Source organism: Pleurodeles waltl, chromosome 7, assembly GCF_031143425.1.
Source record: "Pleurodeles waltl isolate 20211129_DDA chromosome 7, aPleWal1.hap1.20221129, whole genome shotgun sequence".
NCBI classification, from domain to species: domain Eukaryota; kingdom Metazoa; phylum Chordata; class Amphibia; order Caudata; family Salamandridae; genus Pleurodeles; species Pleurodeles waltl.
The window spans coordinates 1,426,959,034-1,426,975,078 of NC_090446.1; the positions used below are offsets into that span (position 1 = coordinate 1,426,959,034).

Consider the following 16,045-nt stretch of genomic DNA (forward strand, 5'->3'; position numbering starts at 1 on the left):
AAGTGTCAGAAATGTTGAGGTCTCAAGAGAAAAAAAAACAATCAAAAGCTACCATCAGAATAAAAGCTAAGCCCAAATTGCTAGGATACATTTTTGACTGAACTATATTATGTGGCTACTAGTCTATTCAGAGGATTGTTATTATGGAAAGAGGAGGCGTTATATTCCATGGCTTACGTATGTAAGTAATACAGTGGTGCAAGATTTTATGTAATGCGTTTTACCTTGGTTCAGTGATGTTGTTCCTAGGCAACCTGGATGCTTCCACTTTTGGAATCTGAAATGAAGATTCCTAAAAGATGAGCAGGCAGACAGTTGCCTGGGGATCAGGAGCTGATCAAGGGTCATTGTATGTAGCTCCAATAAATTCAAATAAAGCATGTATTCCCAAAACCCTCCACCTTTTTTCCTATGCGGTCTATCGGTATTAATTCAATGAAAATACTTGGGGAGGGCAGCTAGTATATCTGGCACTGATTCATCGGTAAGCCAGGATTCTGTCATGAATAATATGTCTGGAGAGTCCGAGATCAGTAAATCAAATATCTCAAATTGATACTTAATCAGTGAGCCAGCATTAAGGTAGATGATTTTGAGAGAGTTTAAGTTCTTATTATTCAGCACGAAGCAATTTTAGTAATAGGCATCAAAGAAGGCTGAGAACCAGCAAGGATATTGTTAGTAGGAGTCTGATTATTCAGTGGAATCACCTCTGAATTCTGATTAATTATGGCAAATTTATGTAGCTTAAATAGCAAAGGAGTGTCTAGTTGATAGCTTCCACAGTAAAGATTTCTTTGGTCCCCAGGGATGTAAATGAGTTTACAGATATAGTGGCTGGTACCAGAAAGTCGTGGACTTTGCAGATGGTGTTCCTTCTGTGTGCTAGAGGCACCCCGCTGTGCGCGTCTGAGTCAAAACTCTAACTTAGGCTAATAGTCTAACTTTGTTACTTTTCAGTAGTTACAAAGGTAAGTTATTATTACTAGTAACTTTACTACCAGTAATTTTAAGATTACTAGTTAAACTTTTGGTCTAATTGTACCTTTGTGAATCTGGTCCAAAGTGTTTTTGTGACCAGGAAACTGGAAGAAATAAGAAATGTTGTGTTAAGCATCCATTGACATCTTTTCTGTGAAATAAGAGCTTTGAAAACACTGTCAAACTTTTGATATTCAAATAGAAAGTGGGATATCCCACTTCATTCGGTCACCACTTTAACTGGCAATCTCCCTTAGATTTCACCATTCACAGCATATAGCATGGTGCAGTGGGTAAGCCTTCTGAAACCATTGGTCTCTTCCATTGGGTGTGATGGCATTTTGCTTGTCACACAGTGTGTAAATCCACCTAAAAATAGTCTGCTTCAGTGCCAGAGCTTTTCTTTCCTTTTATTTAGGCTTAATGGGATGCTTTATAGACTCTGGCATGCAAGTAGCCACAAGGCAAGCACCAGCCTGGAGTAATCATATGCCCCACGCAATTGGTAAACTAAGTAATGGGTACATATGAGGTGACTGGCTACACACTCTGGAAGAGTCAGTGCCCTCAACCGTTGTACTGATGTGTCATATGCCATCTCACGCTCATGATCCATGACCATTCCATGAACCTTGAAATATTACAGAGTGAAATTGCATGCAACATTACAGGAAATGGAAAATATCCTTACACGCATCACTTAATACAAAAAATAAATTCTATGAAGGGGTGAGGGCACAAATCAATTCCATAAACAGTCATTCCATTTTGTTGGTGCTCTGCATTCACATCTTGGTCTCTGTGGTCTAGTAATGTGGTCACCGGTGGGTGCCTTTGAAGTTGTCTCAAGATGCTGCTGTTTAGCATCCTGCTGCCTCAAACTCTATGTGCAGTATTGCACAGTAATGGCTAGTGTGAGGAATTTCATTTCCTTCTCTGCACTCATCACCTTCTCTGCACTCATCTTTTTTTTCGTTCTGGCCTTTCTTCTTATATACCATTACTTTTCATACAATCCACTTTTCTCTTTCACCCAATTCTATCCTTGGCCTGTTACTTGAACCTATTGTTTTGAATGGTCTGTATTTGTTTAGACTTTTTCTATGTGATACTTGTTATTTCACCCTGACCACATGTTTTTTTTTTCAAATTGTCTTTTATTCTCCAACTGTTTTTTGTATGTTTTTGTTTCTTCACTTTTCTTTATTTAAAAATTGTGTCCACCATAGGGTTAGATTGCTGTGTGGTTTACATCAATTCAAAAGATGGAATGAAGGGAAGCCACTAGTATCATTCATTATACTCTGATGTGGCTTTAATACACTATGGGCAACTTTGCATACATTTATGTTAAATGTAGTGGCCATTTAGATGGTTGCTTTTGTTCATACTTTCTGCCATGCTGTTGTTTTGCAGTAATAAAGTGTCTATATTGTATGTCATATTTCATATATACCTTCATTTGACAAGATATAAATTATAAAGTTGGGTATTAATTAAGGGGGTTACCAAATACCTCCTTCTTTTTGTCAGAAAAGTTCAGAGCAGGAAAAATGGAACTTCATGCCCAGAGAAGGTCCCTCACAATTGGAATACTTTTCAGCAGGTTTGCCCATCGAAGATTTCTATCTGGAGCTCAGATTATTACAGCACATTGAGGATACATGCTGTAGCCATGCTGTAGCCAAAATGGACAGATACCTTCTTCAGAAGGTCCAGCAGAATTTGATTTGCTGCTGCAAAGAAAGCTCTGAGTAGGAACAACCTGACTCTTTCACCCAGCAGCAACACACTTTGTTAGATTGGCAAGGCAGGTTGGTTCTGGTCCTGTGGAAGAATGTGGAGCAAAACATTTTTCAAGTGCCAGGTTTCCACTTATATTGAGAGGTGTAGATGTTGATATCAGCCAAGGGTCAAGGTCCTTGAGGACAGCACTTGGGGGTCAAGGCACAGTCCAGCAGTGGTGAGCACCAGGCTCTAGGGCAGGTCCAGTAGGAATTGGTCAGCTAGGTATTTGCATGAGAGGGTCTCTTGCAGCTTATTGTGTCCCTATAGATTGAATACGAGATCAGCCTTATGTCGTTTGGAATCTACTACTTTGTCCCAGGTACAAATAGAGAATAGGTCCAGCTTTCTGGGCCATTCTCAGGTCACAGATGGGCAGTCAGTCCTCTTCTATCCTTCTACAGTTAGAGAGTTATTTTGAGAAGGTTACTGTTGGTGCCAAATTAATTTATAGTGCCAGTGGAGAAGATTCCTGGCTCCTCCCTAACCAATGGGGTAAAAGTTCCCAGGGAGAAAATTACCAACCTTTGTAGCATTTCCTGAGTGCCCTATTGCAAATAATCTTTCTCTACCTAAATTCAAGGTGGCAGACCTTTTCTTCCTCTGTGCGGAGCTCATTGCACACCGTAGGCTTGTGGCAAGAAAAATGAGCAACTCCTTCTCTATGGTCACTTTCAACCTGTTATGAAGGTATCTCCTCTCTCACTGGGATTGGTGCCTGCCTGCCTGGCTGGGGAAACAAAGGAAGGGCCTGCCCACATATCAGCTAACATTTGATGTGACACAATAAGCCTCTTTAAAGTTAATCAAGTTCCTGGGCATGGCCCACTTGCCATCCTGTCAAGGCAACAGCATAATATCCTCATACCACAGACCTTTGTCCTGCTCTGAGGAATGTCTTCATGCCTCATCAATGGGGCTGGTCAGCTGCCAGATGACCTGTGAAGCTCAGGCAAATGGATGCCCAAGGCTTTAGGCAAGGAAAGTGTACATTTCTTCAGGTGTCTTCAAATAATTAATTTTGTAGTTGTTTCTTTGGCAGAGATAACGTTATTGAATATAAAATTGCATTCTAATGCTTTGTCCTTCCCTACTTTTTTAGTCTCTTCAGGTGCCCTCTTTTAGAAATGGGGTCTTTCGTTGGCAGTCAGGTTACTCCCTGTCCAAGCAAGGACCCTCAGTCTAGTCAGGGTAAAAGAGAATCACCCTCAGCTAACCCCTGCTTACCCTCTTGGTAGCTTGGCACGAGCAGTAGGTGTGAGGTATTTGTACCAACATACACAGTAACCTAATGAAAGCACTACAAAATGACACAACACAGGTTTAGGAAAATAGAAAATATTTATCTAAACAAAACAAGACCACAACAACAAAAACCCACACTACACAAGTCAAGTTATCACTAAAAATGCAAAAAGATTCTTCATGTAATTTTAAACACAATGCTAACGCTGTTAGTGTGAAAATGTACCTTGGGTGCATCAAAAATAACCCTACACGGGTGAGTGTGCATCAAAAAGGGCTGGCGATGCATTGATTTTACTCACGAGTGAGACCTTGCGTCGTTTCTCTTTTAGTCGGGTTGGCGTGCATCGTTTCTTCTCTCCGCAGGAGAGCGATGCGTCAATCCGGTCAGAACTGTCGGGGCAAGCCTTGCGTTGTTTTTACTTGCCCAGCGGTGTTTGCATCAGCAATCCAGCTGGGCGATGATCTGAAAACCACGCAGCGCGGGTTGCGATATCACCAGCCTCCGTCAGCGATGCTGTGTGTTGTTTCTTCAGCCCCGGGTGTTGATCTTCAGGTCGTGTTGCAGGCTAGAGTCGATTTTCAGCCGTGAAGTCGGCGGCGCATCAATTTTTCAGATGCAGATCGGAGTTGCATTGATCTTTTCCCCGCACACCAGCTTCTCCTTTCAGGGTCCCAGGAACTGGATGGGCACCACTTGGCAGGGTATGAGTCTCCCCAGAGACTCCAGGTGCAGGCAGAGAGAAGTCTTTGCTGTCCCTGAGACTTCAAACAACAGGAGGCAAGCTCTAAATCAAGCCCTTGGAGATCTTCACAAGAAGGAAGGCAACACAAAGTTCAGTCGTTGTCCTCTAGCACAGGCAGAAGCAGCAACTGCAGGATAGGTCCACAAAGCACAGTCACAGGCAGGGCAGCTCTTCTTCCTCAGCTCTTCAGCTCTTCTCCAGGCAGAGGTTCCTCTTGGTTTCCAGAAATGTTCTAAAATCTGTGGTTTTGGGTGCCCTTCTTATACCCATTTTGCCCTTTGAAGTAGGCTTATTTCAAAGAAAAGTCTCTCTTGATTTTGAAATCCTGCCTTGCACAGTCCAGGCCCTAGACACTCACCAGTGGGTTGGAGACTCATTGTGTGAGGGCAGGCACAGCCCTTTCAGGTGTGAGTGACCACTCCTCCCTCCTAGCACAGATGTCTCATCAGGAAATGCAGACTACACCCCAGCTCCCTTTGTGTCACTGTCTAGAGAGAGGTGCAACCAGCCCAACTGTCAAACTGACCCAGACAGGGAATCCATAAACAGGCAGAGTCACAGAAATGGTATATGCAAGAAAATTCTCACTTTCTAAAAGTGGCATTTTCAAACACACAATCGTAAAATCAACTTTACTAAAAGATGTATTTTTAAATTGTGAACTCAGAGACCCCAAATTCCACATGTCTATCCGCTCACAAATAGAATCTACACTTTAATCATATTTAAAGGTAGCCTCCATGTTAACCTATAGAGGGACAGGCCTTGCAACAGTGAAAAAGAAATATAGCAGTATTTCACTGTCAGGACATATAAAACACATTACTATATGTCCTACCTTAACCATACACTGCACCCTGCCCTTGGGGCTACCTAGTGCCTACCTAGGGCCTACCTTAGGGGTGTTTTACATGTAGGACAAGGGAGGGTTTAGGCCTGGCAAGTAGGTACACTTTACAGTTAAAACTGCACACACAGACACTGCAGTGGCAGGTCTGAGCATGATTACAGAGTTACTTATGTGGGTGGCAGGCCCACTAGTAGCATTTGATGTACAGGCCCTGGGCACCTCTAGTGCACTGTACTAGGGACTTACTAGTAAATCAAATATGCCAATCATGGATGAACCAATTACATACACATTTTGTATAGGAGCACCTGCACTTTAGCACTGGTTAGCAGTGGCAGAGTGCCTAAAGTAACAAAAACAGCAAAAACAGAGTCCAGCACACATCAACAACCTGGGAAACAGAGGCAAACATTTAAGGGAGACTACAACAAGTATGAAAGTCTAACACCCTCCAAAATAGTTTGGACACCTTTGTGGCCATTTTTTTGTGAGCATATGTAAGCATGCCTCATGGGCTAGCCATGGGGATCCTTACTTCACTTATTACAATTCAGTTATTTTGATACTATTTACATGAGCTCAGTACTCCAGGTGTTAATAATTTTTAATATTTAAGTGGAGTTTTGCTTTTTTCCTCACTTATGGTGTGAGGTTTATGCTCTCTTCTAGCAGTAAAACAGAATGTCTCACCAAAAGGTTCATGATCCATCACTGGCAACTTCACTTCCGGTTTGGGAGGGACAGCGGATTAGAAGCGTGGGGAGAAGGATTCCCCTCCTTCGTCTTGATCTGTCCTTGGAGAACACTGATGTGACACCCTGTGTTATGCAGTTTTGTTGATTCTCACAGACTGCTTTCACAGTGGCAGCAAGGCATTGGCCACTAGTTTTGGTGTTCTCATGCTTTCCCTTGCTCCATAATCGATCCTCCAATTTCACTTTCGGTCAGGACACACAGCTGGCTAGATGCGTAGGGTGAAGGATTCCCTCCTTTGTTTGGATTTGTTTCTTGTGGTATGAATTAATGAGGTGTTTTTATTGTTTTTTTGATCTCCTCAGAGAGTTTCTTCTACCAAGGTGGTTTTCATTTCCTGGAAATTTGGGTTTTTATTTGTTTTTTCTGTTTTTCTATAGGTTAGTGCCACTCTCTGTTTTCAGAGGTGGTGGTTACACAGTATTTTAAGTGGATTCACATCATCTGTCTGCCAATGCCCCATTCTGTTCCAAGATGTGGTGACTATGTGGTGCATGGAGATGATGTCATCACTTCCTTCATATGCACATTCACCTTTTCTATCACGCTTTCTCAGCTCTTTTGTGGATAATTTTAACACAATGATAATTTTTTGTCTACTATTCTCCTTCGTCTTTCTATATGTTCCTCTACACTCTTTCTTTTTTATTTGGGTTTGATTCTTGCTAATGAGCAAGCATGTCTTTTATTCCCTACCCTAAAGGGGTCTACCTTTACTCTGGTCTGATGATGACCCCGGAGGAATAATCCTAATTTCGGGTCCAAACAGCAACTTCATTTTTAGCCCACCCTCAACCTTTTTTGTTGGACACAGGACTTTTATATTCTATGATATTAGGTTGAAATTCCTGAATCTAGTAATCCGAGGGAGGTTGGGTACGTTGTATATTTTGTATATATATTATTTATGTTATGGTTCACTGTTCTTCAGTGGTTCACTGCGCCGTCACTTGGAGCACATTTCTTTCCTTTTCTCTTTTCTTTTTTTGAAAAATACAATATTTGGAAAGTTGCTGTATGTTATTACGATTTCTTGAAAGGTGATAATTCACCCAGATAATAGGTCAATATATTTTCCATGTCTTGCAATTATAGTTTTGTTTAATGTTCCCTTTCCCTGCAAAATATTTTGTGTGAATGTTGCCCTGGTTGCAAGGGGGAATATGCCCAGCCATATGGGTTCTTCTCATAGGACTCAACAGCAAGCACAGGCCTTCTTTTGTCTTGCAGAGGTCTAGTAGTGTTCTGAAGAAGCTACCCAGGATGCCCCAGGATGCCCCATTTATACCTGGTACTATTGTGTGAGTGGGGAGGCACTCCTGACCCCTACCTAATCAATGGGGAAAAGTGTTCCCTGGGGCAACTCTACCAACTTTTGCAGTAGTTCCTGTCTGCCTGGCAGCAAACAGTCCCATGCTGTACTATCCAAAGCCAACATGGCTTACCCTTTCTTCCTCTGTGCAGAGTTCCCTGTGCCCACACAGAGATGCAGCTATGGAAATGGACAAACCCTCCCTCAGGTCACTGTAAACCAGTTCTGTGGAAGCTTCTCTCCCACTCGGGTTTGAGCCAGCCTGATTAGGAAGACAATAGGTATATATTACATTTACATATGTCCTCCTTTCAAATATACCCTGCCTTAGAGCTAGTAAAGTCTACTTCAGAGGTGACTTATAGTCAACTTTGTTCCTCTAGATGTTCATGGAACTACTTGGGGACTTGCAATATCCTTACAATGTACGGCGGGAGTACTTTACTCCTATGGTATCTATACCGCTGTGACTAGAGTGAGGTTGTTTCCCTCGTGAGAAGGCACATCAGATATTGGGATTGATCACAGCCACCTAATTTAAAACATGTCCTTATTGCTTCTCAAAATGGTCTGCATTTTTGACAATAGCATATATTATATTGCTTTTCTGGTTGAAAAATGATGCTGTGCCATTTACTTCCCCCTCACTCTTCCTTTTTAGGGTCGAGCGCAAAGCGCTCTGTCCCTGGTGTAATCTCTCTGTGGGCTTTTAACCACACCCATGTCAAGCCCATCAGTCTGGTTGGTTTGTAGGATTGCCTTTTAAAATAAGCTTGATTTAATTAGTGAAAGGCATGCATTCGTCCTGGCTTTTCCGGTGTTTAGCCCATCTCAAGCGTACCGTCCAACTAGTGAAAACATACGAGGCTCCATGTTTTCCATATGGCTTCTACATTATTTTGAAGGCAGTGCAATCTCGCTGGGCAGTAGTAGAGTGCATTGCATGACATACACCCTGTTACATGGATATTTGCACTTTTGCCGGCTACATGGTTAATTACAATTTTGCAGTTACATGGATAATTGCACTTTTGCTGATGTGTTTCACTGTGAGCGAACTTCTGTTTCCATTTGTGTGTTTGCTTTGCGCTAGTTTCAGCCATCGGCTTGCTTATGTGTAATTGTTTTATTTTTCAGTTTATGTGGCAAGAAAAGTCCAGTTGGGAGTTTACAACGCTAATAGCTTTAACTCGAGTAACACAAGACCCATTGCATTGCAGATGCTTGTTTATTATGTAACTCCTCCAATGTTGTAGACTTGCACAGGCAAACATGATTGAAATGTTGTCCTTCTCCACCAACTCCATCCATTCATTCATTCATTCTTTCACTGGCCTTCTCTCTTTTTATTTCAGATCCCTCATTTTCTTTCTATTTGTTTTATTTAAGATTCTGTATCAAGGGAAAGTTCGAAGTAGAAGGAATAATTATTAAGATTACTGTTATTCGGCTTATACCTGCTGTTATTCCCTTTTTAGTAAACACACCTTATTTGGTACAAATCACACTCTGTCTACCTGCTGATGATCATTGTGGATGGCTTAAGAAATGTGTATCTCATTTGTAACCTGAGAAGAGTTAAGAAATCATAAATGGTAGCTGTTCTGCCTATATGTCTCTATGTATTTGTCTGTGCCTCTCCATTGCTTTGTGTGATACCATGTTCTATTTTGCACAAGGTTGTTTATGTGCGTGTGGATTTGTTTCAGTGTAAGTGTTCCTGTCTATGTTAAAGTGTGTGCTTAACCGTTCATGTCTTTGTTGGGGTTCGGTTATATGTGTTGGCATGCTTCTTTTAATGTATCTGTCTCGATGCAAGTCGGCTATGTTCTTGTGCTGTTGTGCTTCCTGGTGTTTGTCTGTATTTAGGCATTAACTGAGAGAATATGAGTACTTTTTTATGAATGGGTGTCAGTGTGCTTCTGTTCTCTGTTTTGTGTTAACTAGTTGCATGCTGCTGACTTCTGCAGTGACTTGTGATTTAAGGTTTTGAACACAGCCAGACCCACTCAAGAGTTTACCTTACTGATGCCTCTAAATGTAGTCCTGTAAAATTAGTATGTAGCACTCTGTATTTACAGTGCCTAGAAACTGCAAAACCTTCATTTGTAAGTGTTGCATAAAAAACACAATATATCTCATATTTTGAAAAAATCCACTATGCAATGCAAGCTATTAACAACACACACCTATCTGCTCCAGCATAATATATTTCCCCAAAATAGCAAGAAAACATTGCCTAATTTACATAACAGAATATTATGCTTGAAATGCTAATTCTCACATTCTCCAGTTTAAAGTCCATCACCTCGCAAGGTGTCTGTGCCAATGCCCTCACACAATGCCCTTTCTCTCAAACACTGGCCTTGTCCTCACACTCTGAATTGCTTTAGTCCTCAATTCTACCTGACTCACTTACTCCCTTTGCAACCTTTAGAACTTCTTTAAACCCACATCTATACAGTCACGCACAAATTCATCCACCTATCCATCCATGCCTGCACCTATGCATCCATCCATTGATCCAATAATTGACTAATTCTTACATTTACTCACTCACCCATACACACAACCATGTAGGCAAACTTGCCAACCATTGAAGAAGCATCTTCATTTATGAAAATGCCAGACAAATTGGCATTGTCTGTGCTTTTGTTGACGACGATGTGTCTGCCGAATTATAAAGTTTTTAAAAAACATAAAAAAATGGGCACCTGTGAATGCACTCACAAGCACAGCCATCTTGGTATGATATTTGCCATACTTTATTTAGGATAAAAAATAATGGGGAAATACCATTTTAAATTGGATGACAGGATGTATTTAACATTTGGCAAAGCCAATATTACTGTGGCCAACCATTTAAGACCTTCTGACTTATCAATTCTAGTTCAGTTTCTTGCTCATTTTCTAAATACGGCAATGGGGTGTGAGATGTATGTATACTACTCAGTGGCGGCTCCTCTGCTATGGCAACGGACCGTCACCCCTCACCAGCAGCAGCAGCTGCAAACCTTTTACTACAAAATGGTAATAAAATATGCTTATTATCATTTTGTAGTAAAAGGTTGGGGGCATTGGGGATGACAGACAGAGAGGGGAGTGCATAGAGTACTCTTCTCAGTGCGCACGTATGTTTGGACGTGTGTCTCTGACCGGCCAAACACACATGTGCACTGTGCTCTCTCCAGCCCAGCACTGTGTTGCCAGGCTGGAGAGAGCAGGCTCAGGCTCTCAGTCTGCCTGGGAGCACCCTGGCTGGGCTCTCCCAGCCAATCCTAACGCTGCTCTGAGCAGCACTAGGATTGGCCGCAGGGCAGGCTGGGAGCTTGTGCCTGCAGCCTGCAGGAGAGGAGAGGCGTGGTGGTGGTGAGTGAAGGTAAGTGTATTTTTCATTATTTAATGAATTCCCCCCATGCCACCCTGCCCCTTCAAAGCCCCACGAGCCGCTCCTGATACAACTGATAGATTGGAAGAAGAGATGCAAGGAATCATTTGAGCAAGTCAAAGAGCTCAAGCATGACCTCTGACTGCTTATTCTACAAGGGCTTCCGATTTATACGTCAGATGTAGACTAGAAAGAAATTGTAAGGCACCATTATATACTTTCTGCATGATCTTCATAGCAGAAGACGTGTAAAATATGCACATCACTTTTGGAAAGAAAGATGTCTGCTTGGAAAATATCACAAGTTTGAGCTTTTGAATAGGATATTACATTCATTTCTCACATTCATCTTAACATGTAACACATACCAAATTGGTTCAAGCCTAAGGCCTTAGGAATGTGCATGAATGTGTCTAGATCTCACAGCATGCACAAAGGATGTTCATGTACTTTTAAAATGTTCATAGTTAATAGTGCAGTAGAAAATAGGAATAGGATTGTACGATGTTCATAATCGTATGGATGCACACTGTCTTGTTATGTATAGTGTGCATTTTGAATAGTCAACATTAGTCTATAGGATACATTTAGACAAATTTGTGAGATTGTCCTTCCTTATACATTGCACTCCTGGAAAAGGTGTATATAACGAATTCTAGAGATCTGTAACTGGCCTTAGTGATTTTGTTGGACAAATCATACACTGTAGGAAACAATCCACGGCCAATGTCATTAGTGGACTCATTCTACTTACCTTTTACCGATGTTATACATGTGTATCAGATTTCAGGATGATATGCAAACCTATTATTTTATACCATAAATTTGGATGGCTGTGATTTTTTTATCCACATTTTGTAAAATACAATTCCACCACAATTTATAAAAGTGGGTTTCCTAATTTCTCCTGCTAACCACACCTTTTCGGATTAAGGCCCATATTTATACTGTCTTAGCGCCGCATTCGCTCCGCTTCTTGACGCAAAAACGGCACAAGCTTACAAAATACAATTCTATTTTGCAGGTTTGCACCACTTTTGATTTGAAAAATGACGCAAATGCGGCGCTAAATAAGTATAAATATGGGCCTAAATAGGGAGCAGTGAAAAATATCACAAAACTATTTTTTGCTGTCAGGAGTGACAGTGATACTGCCACACCTTTTCTAATAGTCAGTACTGTTTTCTGCATTGAAGAGTATGCCAGAGAAAAGAGGAGACAGTTGCCAGAAATAAGGTTACAACTGAATGGTACCATTCTTTACTGGAAGTGCTCTAAATACAGAGGTGATGTCAGCAGTAATGCTAATACATCTGCTTTTCTTGCTGCCATATTTACAATTATTGCTGGCAAACATAACAAGCGTCATATCAACATTAAAATTAAGAATACTACTTACGGGATGCTTGAGTAGGTGCCAGCGTCAAGGCAAATCCTGTGGGATCAAATAGAATCAGGTATTACAGGAGTTAGAGTTTTCTGGTAAATAAAGCATGTGAGTTATCCCCCATGACTTACGTGAGAGAAGGGACATGGGCAGCTCTAGGCAGCAGGCTCTGACCTACAACCAGAGTATTATCTTCAATGCTGTAAAAGTGCCCCCACTAGTTAAATCAAACAGGCTTCATTTGTAGATGAAGTCTACAATATAGGCAGGCAGCATCTTTCAATGTTTGTGTAAAAGAAGGACTCACAGGGTGGTGGTGCAGAGCCTGGTGAATCCCTTCTTGAATGGATGCTGTGAGTAACATACCTGCATCTATGCCCATCAAAACTATGTGATTATTCGGACATGCACAGTCCATCCATAGCCAATTTGGATGAGTGCGACCTTGGTTACTTTTCACACACTGATATTTACATATTCTGTGAAAGTGGCCAAACACGGAACACACTTTATCTAGTCTGCAACTGTGCAGTCATAAATTATGCCATTTTATGTACTGAGTTTCTGGGGAACCTCGCTGTTGAATTCAGTACCATCTGTATATAATAATTAGGTATCTGAAAACAGGGCCAAACTTTCAGAAATTTCAGGCGTCCTCTGGTGAGGCCACGTCTGTAGCTCAGTTAGTAATAGTTATATAAGGTGCAGGTTTGTGTTTGGTTCTGAAGAATAATTCCTGAGTGTTGAATAGGTGTATGGAAGAGATTGGCACCAAATGCATCAGGCAATGCATTTTTTGCTGACCGTAAACTGTTCACCAGTGAATTTATTTACATTACTGAGCCAAGACTGGAGATAATTCTTTGTTGACTGATTCATGAAGTCATGAGGTTCTCCTCCAGGTACAATTTGGTCTAACTCCTCCCTCTGTCTCAGCTTGTACTCATTTAATTTCAGAGATATATCACTGCTGTTTCAGTTAATTGACTTGTCATTTTTATGTAGCCAAGAGGCTAAGAACATTTATGACTTTTCTTTCCAGGGGGTGTGTTACAGTAAGTGCCCTGAGAGAACAACAAACATTTTCACCCACTCTTTGTTCCCCAGGAACTCTTTGGTATCATATAAGAGGCCATAGTTGTTCGTGCAGCCTCTTCTATAATATGGAATGTACCAGAGGACATTTTTAGCAACTGCACCTATGAACTGGAGCTTGCTCAATTGCATGAGGGCATGGACAATGGGCAACACAAATGAGGAAACACTTTACTTTTGAGCCCGTACAGTATCACCAATGTACACGCAGAGACAAGGTAGCTGTAGGGGTGTGTGCCCTATAGTGCAAATAGAGTGGTGGGAAGTGGTCCCAGTGTCCTCCCAGCCGACCTCCAGCAGGAAGGTGCAGTCACTTACTGCATCTACCAACAGAATACACCATACCCACATTTAAATACAAGTCCAGGTATGTGCCGCCACAGTGAAAGGTGGCTTAGCATCTTCAAACAGATGCTAAATGATCTGTGTCTACCCAACCCCTTTCTATTTGAATCTTCTTTTTTCAGGTTGTAATATTTGATATGGTTAACTCTGAGGATAGGCTTCCTAAAGTACCTCAAATAGAATATAAGCATAATTGAGTCAAGCTCATGCTTATATATTTCCTAACACAGGACTGGTAGGCTGTGCACTGAAAGTGATCATGAAGTGTTAGGTAGATATGTGAAACAATTTAAATGGAAGCCATGAATAGATATTCTTCATGCAATGTGAATGTTTGGTTTGGCATCTGATAAACACTGTGGTCATTTGAATCACTGTATCCTCACCCATGAGGAGCGCCAGTAGAATAGTGTCCTTATTTCCCATTGTGAGCGATGGCATTGAGGTTGATCTGGAAAAAAGAGTAAGGTTTACATAGTTATGCGTCATTTTGATGTGGCTATGCCATAACCCTATAATAAATTATTCTTCCAAAACAAAACATGAAATCTTATGCTAGCACATTTCTTTTCCTTTTTTATACAGATTTGTAATGTTCAAAACTTGGAATTATCAACCAGAACTTTGTTAGAGTACAGATTGAACTAAAAACATATGTTGTCTTCTGAGAAAAACACCACAATGTGCTTCAAGTTGGAACTAGCATTATGAATGAATTTTATGTCAAGAACAGAGGCTCCTTTTATGCCTTCTAATCTTGCTTTAATAATATAGCAGCAGTCAAGAACTACAAATACCAAGAAGCTCAGCAGCAGGCTGGCTAATGGGACAAAATAATGTAACAATAGTAAGCACCAATAAGGTAATCAAACTGGCAATAGAGTGCACACTTCACTGCAAGCAGTCCTCTTTTCTTGCATCTCGCAGTCAAGATAAGTACTCTTATTTCCTCTTGAAATCATTATTTATGCAGGCTATAGTGTATTTTAACGTGTGTGTGTTGTTAATTTACATGGTAATGATAATTTAATCCTGGAATGTTTCCTTTTATTCCAACTAAGTCACGCTGCGCGTCTGTTTGTTCTGCCTCCTTTACGTAAAGCTTATTCCCCCTTTCAGCGGGACTCGTGCCCAATATTTCCCTTTCCGAACGGCTCACACATCTGCAGCAGTTTTCAACTACTGCAACACCTCACCACTTGTCTACCATATTTCTCAGCCACGCTCTTCTTCCCTGCTTCACTGCTTACATTGCCGGTTCTGTTCTCCAGCTTACTCATCTTCATCGTCTTTGCTTCATCAGGAAGGGTGCGGCCCTTGACTCACTGGCACTTCAGTTGTTGCAGTACATGCCTCAGGGGAGTGATTCTTTCATTTTTTCCCCTCTTTCTCCTTTCTGGCTTCATTAAACCCTTACCAGACAAATTCTTAATTCTCAAAAATGGAAATTGATAGCTCCCCTCTGGGGAGCAAGCCCTTGAGGCTTCAATGGAAAAAATGACTAAGAACAATGAAAATACTGCCATAAATATGATGTCCAAGACATTGTTGGCCCATTCTCCGGGGGGGGGGGGGAAGCAGAAAACATAAATTAAAATCTTTACCTAAAAAAAGAAAGTTACCTCTAATGATGATGCACAATGGAACAGTGAGGTTTTAACCCTGATCCTTTTCTTTCCAACACTATTATGGATTCTGACAGGATTCTGATGTTTGATCCTTCTCTCATTCACCACCCTAATTCTATGGAGTGGTCACCAACCACCCTAATGATAGAATACATTTCTTCTCACCTTTGCCTCCAATTAGACAAATGCAAGCAGAACTTAAATCTAAGGCACTGATTAAAGAGCCGCGCTGCGTTTTGCAGCACACATTGAAGAAGCAAAATGCCATGGATGATTGGTTATGTGCAGGAAAGTGTCCCTTCCTGCACATAAACAATCATTCATAAAGAATTGGTACGTCTATGTGTGCTACATTTTACAGCACCCTTAGAAGTGCTAAAATGCCATTATATATTGTTTATGTGCAGGAAGGGGCACCTTCTTGCACATAAACTTTCTAGCCCTTCAACACAGACACCCTTGTACTATGGTGCACGGATGCCTGCGTTGGCCCAGGCAGCTTAATGTGACACTGGTGCAGGGGGAAATGT

The 16,045-nt window shown here is 41.3% G+C and overlaps 1 protein-coding gene across 1 annotated transcript in view; it reads right to left on the reverse strand.

The window, feature by feature from the left end:
- LOC138247421 (mucin-5B-like) overlaps positions 1–16,045 on the reverse strand; it is a 72,479-nt gene that overhangs the window by 28,576 nt on the left and 27,858 nt on the right. Inside the window, exons 2-3 of the mRNA XM_069202055.1 lie at positions 14,274–14,338; positions 12,460–12,495 (exon numbers count right to left, since the gene is read on the reverse strand). Of these exons, the coding sequence (XP_069058156.1) occupies positions 12,460–12,495; positions 14,274–14,338 (101 nt within the window). The remainder of the gene's footprint in view (positions 1–12,459; positions 12,496–14,273; positions 14,339–16,045) is intronic.